Source organism: Molossus molossus, unplaced genomic scaffold (genome assembly GCF_014108415.1).
Source record: "Molossus molossus isolate mMolMol1 unplaced genomic scaffold, mMolMol1.p scaffold_m16_p_19, whole genome shotgun sequence".
Classification (NCBI taxonomy): Eukaryota; Metazoa; Chordata; class Mammalia; order Chiroptera; family Molossidae; genus Molossus; species Molossus molossus.
This window is the reverse complement of record NW_023425354.1, coordinates 35,261,322-35,270,771: the sequence shown is the minus strand read 5'-3', so window position 1 is coordinate 35,270,771 and position 9,450 is coordinate 35,261,322. Positions and strand designations below refer to the sequence as shown.

The window sequence follows — 9,450 nt, the reverse complement described above, 5'->3', positions numbered from 1 at the left end:
AACTCAGACATTCCTGAGAGCCATCCTTGGGATATAACATCCCTGGGGAGAAGGTCTGGAGGAAGCGATATGGCCAGACTCAGAGCTCTTTTCCAGCATCCCCGGGCCCTCAAAACCTGTCTCACTTCCTAATAATAATAAGTATGAACTTTCATCTACTGACCTACAGGGTATCTAAGTGATCTGGTCACTCTATATAGAGAGACCTATGTTAACTAATTTAATGCATGTGTCACTTCTCCAAGGTAGACATGATCCATTTTCCCATCTTAGCTTAGCAGACAGTGGTTAGAAGTTGGTGTTAAAGCTGGTGAGTGGCAGAGCCATCATTCAAACTCAGGACCCTGATTTCAGAGTCTACCCTAGACCATCTCACCTGGCCATGAGCGGGAAAGAACAAGGAAGGGACAGGTTGTCTGGCCTCTGCTTGGTCCCTTTTTAGGTAGCTGGAGACCAATTATTTTAGATAGCATCCGAGAGACCATTTAGGCCAGCGAGGAGTTCTTAATCCTGTGCCCATTATGGAGATGAGCAGTCAGATGGGACTGAGACCTTGGGTTAGTCCCCTAACCCTAGGCAAGGCCTCCTAGTCTCTCAACACATCTCAGTGTGCAAGCCGTACCAGTCAATGAATTTGAGATGCAAGCGTGCAGGAAGAGTCAGGAGAGGACCTGCAGGGCCCAATGCCAGCGTTCAGCTCAGCACAGTGACCCCATTAGAGAACTCAACCAGGACCTCATTGAAGACCCCATGAAACCTGCTTCTCTTGCACCGGCTCCTACCAGGGGGCCTGGTGTCATGCACCAAGGAAACATGATTTTTTGTTCTTCTATTTCTCTTTCTTCCTTTATTGATTTGAAAGAGAGAGAGAAGGGAGAAGGAGAGAGAGAGAGAGAGAGAAACATTGACTGGCTGCCTCCTGCATGCCCCCCACTGGGGGTTTGGCCCACAATCTGGGCATGTGCCCCTACCAGGAATCAAACCGGTGACCTTTTGGTGCATGGTTCGACCCTCAACCACTGAGCCACAACAGCCAGGCACTTTGTTCTTTTTATCTTCTCTTTCTCTCCACTATATTCAGCCACTGCGCACCTCATCTGTCCCGTGTGCTCAGGAGTGAGGGTGCACTAAGTTGCTGGTTTTCCAAAGGAGCTCCTTGAATCCTTGGGGTGTGAGGGTAGGGGGGGCCACCCACTCTGCTTCAAGCAGACCCACTCCATTACAGTGAATCTGATGAAGAGGCTTTTGCTACAGATTCCATTTAGAAAAAAAGGCTTAGGGGCTGGCAATATAGTTTAGAAATACTATAGGAACCTCCACACTGTTTCCCACAGTGGCTGCACCAATCTGCATCCCCATCAGCAGGGAAGAAGGGCGCCCTTCTCTCCACAGACCCGCCAACGTATCATGCCTCGTCTTTTGACAATAGGCATCCTAACAGGTGTGGGATGATGTCTCATTGTGGTTTTAATTTGTATTTCTGGGGAGATGTTTGTCAAATGATATAACAATGCACGGCCTGCTAAAGAGTAATTTTACTCTTTTAAAAAATATATTTCTTGAGTGTTATGATAAGTGCAGAGGATAAGTAGTGAACATGGTTAACACTTCCTTCACCTCAAATAGCTCCTTGGAGGCCGTGGCTCATTTGCTTTGAAGATGTAGTTTCAGATGGTTAAGTTCTTGGGATCTAATCTAGTCTAGACTATAATATAGTCTGGTCACTATATTATAGATTTGAAACTTACTGTGAGATAGGTCTTTAGTGTTCTCACCACACCGACGAAAAAACTGGGTAACCATGTGAGGTAGTGAGGCGATGGACCTGTGAGTGGGCTGGATTAAGGTAATCATTTCACGATGTATATGTATATTCAAACCATCGCATTATACCCCTTACATATATACAATTTTATTTGTCAGTTGTTCCTCAATAAACCTGGGATGGGGGAGGAATGCACAGAAAGCCGAGGTCAATAGGAGCTACCCAGTTCTGCCATCCTCTGACACTGAAATTCTGGGGCACTGAGATTCCCCAACCACTAGGTTGAAAAAGGGGGTGAGGTTCTCACGAGCTCCCATTCCTGGGTTCCCAGACAGCTGACAATGTTCAGAGCTGCTGAGATCTCTCCACATCTGGGTGGGAGCCTAGCAGCAGTTTGAGGGTCCCTTCCTGGCCTCCCAAATCCCAAAGACCACCCTGTGAACTCAGGGACCGGGGAAGGGTCTCAGCTCTTCCTGCCATGGTCCCTTTGCTTCTTCCCCCATGACATATGTCTCATGTCAGGGAGAGCGAAGTTCTTAAGAAAAACCTTCTCAGATTACTTTCCTTGCTCAGTCCTTTCCTTCCCCACTTTGAGGTGGGTGAAAATATGCCAAGTTTCTTTGCCCTACTTTGCCCATCTTAAGTTCTAACTTTCCAGGAAGTAGAAGCTGGGACCTCCCTCGATGACTGCAAAGGCAAAGACTTCCCTGGAAGCTCCCACTCTCTCTGTGGGCTTTAAAAGGCCAGCAGAGCAGCCAGAGGAGCAGAGAGACTGAGCCAAGCACACACACCGGCAACTCCCACGCCGAAGCTGTGTCCACACCCTTCAGCATGAAGGTCTCCGCCGCTCTCCTGTGCCTGCTGCTCACTATGGCCGTCTTCAGCACCCAAGTGCTCACTCACCCAGGTAAGCCCCCTCTCTCCCTCTGGGAGAGCTGACCACCTCCAGAACTATCATACCAGGTTCCATGAGTGGATGAGAAGTTCCCAACTACAGTCAGTGAAAGAGAAACCCAGGCTAGTTGTATTCTGCCATGGGTATTGAGAAAGACAGAGTATGTCCATGATCTGGCTGCCTTGCAGTGTTTAGGGATGGGACCCACAAAAGAAAGACCCTCTCTTACCCTCTCTTACTGGGGACACAGTAGGCATGTGGGCAGTGCTGGGGGAAGGGGAGTTGCTTGATTGGAGGCTCAGAATTTTTAATGGACTCCAAGACAGCTTTCAGAAAAGGTGGTTAGAGGGGGAAAAAATCAGGTTCCAGGGGCATCTCTGGAGGTGACATATTTTGACTTTGGGGAAAAAAAAACTAGGTGTTTATATCGTAATTCATTTTTCCATGCTGTGATGATTTAGATTTACTGCATGTTACCAATGCAAATAAGATCATGCACGCTGGGAGGACAAACAATCCTAACGGTCGGGGACGTGAGACTAGAAAGATGCATTTCTCACTCTTACTAAATATCTACAATGTGTTGACTAGACCTGCCTCATACACTCAGGGTTCTAGGCTGATGGGGCAGCCGCCCAGCAGAGCATTTCTGCTTACCAGGACGAGGGGAAAGATTCTTAAGTTTCTTGCACTGGAAATAATGAATTCTGGCTCAGAAATGGCACTTGTCACTCTGGCTTCTCACTTATGGGTCCAAACTCGTTAATGGCTCCAACCAACCAAAAGTAACCAAGAAATGCAAGTCTACCGTGTGTCCAGGAAGCAGAGAACAGAGACTAGTGAACCGATTGTGACTATCGTCCAGCTGCATAGCTCTTAATAACAGAGCGAGAGTTTATTGCATTGACCAAGCTTTGTCTCTACTTTTGCAGTGGTAATGGGTCCCCACTAGGGACCCCAAATCAAGGGCATAAGTACAGGACCTCAGAGCAAATGAATTCTACCTCCTCCTCTTATATTTTCATGCCCTCTCCTAAATTTTCTCCCTTCCTCCTTCCATGCTTTAAAACATCTACATATTATTAGTGGCTCATCCTGTCTTTCATTTCTCCTGCAAATTCAGCTGTTATCCCAACCGTCTGCTGCTTCGACGTGGCCAGTAAGAAGATGCCCACGCAGAGACTGCAGAGTTACGAAAGAATCACAGACAGTAGATGTCCCCTAAAAGCTGTGCTGTAAGTAAACAAAAGCTCACCTGCTCCCATCCCAGAAGTTCATTTCTAGAGAGCAGAGGTTAAGAACTGTGTCCGAGTTCCTTGAAGCCATAGACTCAGAGAGCGTGTCCTCTACCAGCCAGTTCATGAAGTTGTACTACCGGACATGTTCCCTCTTAGCTCTCTGTCTGCTTGTTCGGGTCCTACGAGTTCCTCGGAGTGGAGAACAAGGGTGGCTTGACTGGGCCATCAAGAGCAGCAGCTAACCCCAGAGTCCCATCCTTCCTCTGTCCCCTCCCTCCTCTCCCAGAGCAACCCCTTCACCCTGTGGCAGATGGTCCTGAAAATTTGGGGGTTCAATAGACACAATTTTCAAAGTGGATCCTTCTAAATGTTTCCCTCTTTCCCACAGCTTCAAGACCAAACAGGCCAAGGAAATCTGTGCTGATCCCAAGGATAAGTGGGTCCGAGATGCCATGAAGTACCTGGATAGGACGTCCCAGACTCCGAAGCCATAAATATTCACCTTGTTAAGACCAAACAACAGCCTGAGAAATGCTTGATCCATTCCCCCTGGACTCCCTAAGAGCGTTCTGAGATAATCTCATCATCTCCCCCCCAAAAAATGACTCTTATTTAATAATTAAAAAAAATATTGTTATTAAGGTATTGATGTTTTTATTTTATTTTATTTTATTTTTTTATTCTCACCCGAGGACATTTTTGCATTTATCTTCAGATAGAGCGGGAGGGAGAGAGGGAGGGAGAGAGAGAAACATTGATGCAAAAGAGACACATTGACTGGTTGCCACCCACACGACCCCAACCAGAGCCAGGGACAAACCGCAACCGAGGTACGTGCTCTTAGTGGGAACCGAACCCGGCACTCTCTGGTCAGGGGGCTGACGCTCTAACTGCTGAGCCAGACTGGCCAGGGAAAGTTATTGATGTTTTCAAACTTCTCTACAATGAATACTATGTTTTTTAAAACATGTAAAGCTTTGGTCGAGTCCCTTCCCCTGCAAAGTAATGTTACTTTGTTTTTTTGGATTAAAGTTTAACTACTCCCCTCCCTACTTCTCTGGAATCTCCTAAGTGTCCTGGTAAAAATATGAAAATACTTTGCATTTTCTAAGAAGACATTGTTCTTGAGAACCAAAGGTGTGACTCATAATGTTAAATGAAAATAAATATTATTTTATAAATGTACTTTGTTCAACAGTCAGCAGTTGTATTTTGTGAGAATCCACCTTGGCTGGGAAGTCGGAAGGTGGGAACGGGTGACAGGGATAGTTGTGGGCGTGGGAACTGCTTTTCTGGGAAATAACTTTTTGGCTCGGCCGGCCACCAGTGAGATTCAGGGTAAAAGAGACAGAACAAGGCAAGGCTTTTCTATGCCTCTGAGTCCGGTCCCCAGGAGTGGTTCCCAGCCCTGCAGAACTTCAGGCATTCAGCAGGGCTCTCACCACCGGCTCCTCCCTGGCCAAGCTCACATCTGCCCCGAGTCTCCCCCGTGAGCCACTGCAGAAGCCTGTGATCCTCCCTCCGTGCCCGACCTCACTCTGACTGTCCTCCAGCCCAGGATACACAGGAAGGCCAGACCACCCTTTGCACTAAAGAGGCAGAAGCCTGAAACTTAAACAAGGTCTTGACGGAAGGACAAGGGCAGGGGCTCTTTCAGAGGTATCTCAGGCTAGGTGGAGAGGAGACAGGTGGAGAGGAGACAGGCATAGCTTGAGAAAAGGCTTAGAAGTAAAGACAATCACGATGTGTGTTTCCAGTTGGGTGGAAACCTATTGAAGAGGTGTCGAGGGCTGGGGTCTGAGTGGAATGGGTGGGGAACTTTGGGAAGGAAAGTTCAGGCCAGTCTGTGAAGGGGGGCAGTTTGTGCTCCATTCAGATAGTGATACGTAAGATGGATGGGTTATTTTGATAACCCAAATTAAGACTTTAGAGAATAAAAGGAGGCACAGTTAATAATTGTGCTGGAGCCTGGCCCGTGTGACTCAGTGTTTGAGTGTTGACCCATGCACCTGGGCAGCATGCCAGTTACCAGTTCGATTCCCGGTCAGGGCACATGCCCAGGTTGTAGGGTCAATCCCCAGTGGGGGTGGGAGGCATGCAGGAGGCAGCCAATTGATGTTCTCTCTCATCGATGTTTCTATCTCTCTCCCCCTCTCCCTTCCTCTCTCTCTCAAATCAATAAAGAAGGAATTTTTTTTTTAAATAATAATTGTGCTAGAACAACAGCTATAAATTAACACAGTCCCAGGCAAGCCAGAGCGTCTGTCTGCCCAAGGACTAATAGGCACTGAAAGCTTGGATGGAGTGGGGCAGCGGAGTGCCGTGGTCAGAGGTGCGGAAGGAGCAGTCACCACGAGGCTGAGGGCGGGGTGGGCAGGGGCAGAGGAGCAGCTAGTACGCTGCTGCCATGTATCGGCAAGAGGTACGGAAAATGGAGCCGGGGCAGGGGTAGATGGAGGGGAGAAGCCCCTGCTAGCAGGATGGGACCAGGGAAAGTAGAATGTGACATGTTGTAATGGAGAAGCAGGAAACCCCTATAACTTCCTGGGCAGTTACAGGGTGGCTGCCCAGACCCAGAAAGTGCACCCCCCCTTCATCATCCTTAACCCTACACCCTAGATTTCCAAGCTCCAGAGCTTCTAACCAAATGGACAAGACCTCCACGTCCTGTATAAGCAACTCATCAGAATTCCTCTGCAGCATCTGGGATCAGCCTGCATTTCTGCCAGTCATGTGACCCCCTATGCCTGCGCACAGAGACCAGCTGCTCCCAGGGGTAGAAAATAATCACAGGTGCCCTGCTCATTTAACTCCACCTGGCCTAAGGCTGCCAATCTGGACAGTCAATTGCCCACCGCGTCACGCTATGTCCGGCAGGGTCACTGTACTAGATAGCCCAGGGACACCATTCCCACCAAAGTCCCATCGCCTACTCTATGCAGTGGCCGTAGCACAGGCAACGTAAGTGAGGCACCCACTAGTTCTCAAACCGAGCCTCTGTGGGAAGCTTCTCTGTGAGAGCCTCAGGTAGAAGCATGGACCCCGGGAGCCCTCAGAGAGCTTCTAGTGGCTACGAGGAATGGTTCCCATCCATAGCAATCACTGGACCCCCCCTCCAGGGACAACAAGCCTCCCTGTCTCTCCTGCAGCCTAGCAGACTTCAGCCCCGAGCATGTCAGCGTGTCCAGGAGGCAGGTACCAGCAGACCAGCCGTGGAGTGGCCACAGGACACCTCACTGGGATCAGCTGACCCTCTGACACCAGCAAATCTTGAAGAGGGGGTCAGGAGGGGGAGGAAAGGGGGAGAAATGCCTTTCATTTGTTAAAGACTAAACAGAATGTCTCTCATCCCTTATACCAAGCTCTCTCTTCCCTTTCAAGGAATCCTTAACCCAATTCACATCTAACTGGGCACAGCATCACCTGGCCCTGGAATATAAAATTGTGGGCACAGCCCAGCCCTTGTGGCTCCGTGGGTTGAGCATCATTCCCATGGACTGAGAGGTCCTGGTTCTATTCCCAGTCAGGGCACATGCCCAGATTGCGGGCTCGATCCCCATTGAGGTGTGTGCAGGAGACAACTGATCCAAGTTTCTCTCTCACATCAATGTCTCTATCTCTTCCTCTCTCTTTAAAGCATCAATAAAAATATGTATTTTTAAAATGTTTTAATTGTGGGCACAGAGCAGTGGAGATATTTCAGCCTTCTGATGGCACACAGATCCTAACTGGGAACCAGAGAAGTCACCAAATAGGAAGCAAACCCTTAGATGAAAATTGTTACAGAATATATGTACCCCTATGTTCACAGCAACACTATTTACAATCGCTAAATCTGGAAAAAGCCAAAGTGTCCATCAGTAGATGAGTGGATAAAAAAGCTGTGGTACATATACACAATGGAGTACTATGCAGCTGTAAGAAAGAAAGATCTATTTTTTGAGACGACCTGGAGGGACCTGGAGAGTATTATCCTAAGTGAAACAAGCCAATCAGAGAAAGACAAATATCACATGATCTCACTTATTTGTGGAATATAATGAACAAAACAAGCTGATGAACAAAATAGACCCAGAGACATAGAAGTAGGGTACAGACTGTCAAACCTCAGAAGAGGGATTGGAGGGAGGGAAGAGATAAACCACAGAACTTACATGCACTTATGCGTAACCAATGCACATAGACAACAACGCTGGGGACGGGCCAGGGGGCAGGGGGGGGGATCGGTAGGAGGGTGTTAATGAGAGAAAACATCTGTAACAAAAATAAATTAATAAGAAAACATTTTTTAGCCCTGGCCAGTTTGGCTCAGCGGTTAGAGCGTCGGCCTGCGGTCTGGAGAGACCCGGGTTCGGTTCCCGCTAAGGGCATGTACTTCGGTTGCAGTTTGTCCCCGGCCCTGGTTGGTCGTGCGGGTGGCAACCACTCGATGTGTCCCTTTCACGTCGATGTTTCTCTCTCTCTCCCTTCCTCTCTCTCCCTCCCACTCTATCTGTACAAAACATGGAAAAATATCCTCAGGTGAGGATAAAAAAAAAAAAAAAAAAAGAAAACATTTTTTAAATAAATAAAAGAATTGTCACACAAAGCGGACTGGAGGTAATGGGAAGCAGGACCGAGAACAGAGAACCTTTGTGCTGTGACACTGTCACAAGGCAGGTCTCACTCAGTCCCACAAAGGGCTTTAGAACTAAGGAAACCCAAACTGGGGTGAAGGTCCAGGCTTTTAGACTCTCAACCAATCATGAATGCCGGATGTTCCCAAAAAGGGCAGAATTCTGAGCAAGGCAGGTCTCCTCAACCAAGGGCAGGTCTCTCAGAGGGAGTTCCGCCGAGAGCTGTTGGCTGTCAGTACTCGCAGCTGGGAAGGGGGCACTTTGGTCCTGGGAAGAGAACATACGGGCAGCATGCCAGGCAATCAGGACCCGCCCTTAGTGCTGCTCAGATTCACTGGCTTATCTAACACATTCTAGATAACTCCCCCAGGAATCTAATGAGCCTCCTTTTCTTAGGAAATTGCAAGAGAAACATGAGTGGGGTGGACGAGCCCTCCCTTCCCACTGCTACAAGCGATCTTGAGTCTGGGTCATTATCATCGTGAACCGATGACCGCTGGCGCGAACTCAACGCCAACAGAAGCCTTCAGTTTGATGTAAGCATTCTTCCTTAATGAGCCCAGACTTCCAAACCCAGAGCCCTGAATCATGACGGCAGGAAACGCAAACTCCCCCATCTGGGTTGCTGGGAGTGGTGGTAAGTGGGGGGACTCCTACTTGCACCTCTTGATACTTGGACCCATAAATTTTACCTACTGGGACACAGCATCAACTAACAGCTGGCTCGAATATACCTCGAGGACGGTACTCCATCCTTGCAAGATGTTTTTCTCCAAGCTGGTGCCTCAGTTGGGCCTTCAACAGGCCATGTCATTCTAGCAGGCCGCACGTTTCTGGGTGATGTAGTTACACGGTAGGGTCGACGGAAGCCGTGGCCATGTGCCCAGGGCTGCACCTCACGTCCTGTAAAGTATGCCCGTTGTCTATAGTGCTGTG

The 9,450-nt window shown here is 48.5% G+C and overlaps 1 protein-coding gene across 1 annotated transcript; it reads left to right on the top strand.

Moving 5' to 3' along the window:
• The first annotated feature begins 2,551 nt into the window (after window positions 1-2,551).
• Window positions 2,552-4,487, top strand: LOC118634641 (eotaxin-like). Its single transcript, XM_036269322.1, has 3 exons — window positions 2,552-2,672; window positions 3,784-3,895; window positions 4,287-4,487. The coding sequence occupies exons 1-3, from the start codon at window positions 2,597-2,599 to the stop codon at window positions 4,390-4,392; spliced, it is 294 nt and encodes a 97-aa protein (XP_036125215.1). The 5' UTR covers window positions 2,552-2,596; the 3' UTR covers window positions 4,393-4,487.
• The last annotated feature ends 4,963 nt before the right edge of the window (window positions 4,488-9,450 follow it).

Coding starts and splice junctions, on each gene's coding strand:
- LOC118634641 (XM_036269322.1), top strand. CDS start 2,597: ATGAAGGTCTCCGCCGCTCTCCTGTGCCTGCTGCTCACTATGGCCGTC. Junction 2,673..3,783: donor CCAAGTGCTCACTCACCCAG/GTAAGCCCCCTC, acceptor CTGCAAATTCAG/CTGTTATCCCAACCGTCTGC. Junction 3,896..4,286: donor TGTCCCCTAAAAGCTGTGCT/GTAAGTAAACAA, acceptor TCTTTCCCACAG/CTTCAAGACCAAACAGGCCA.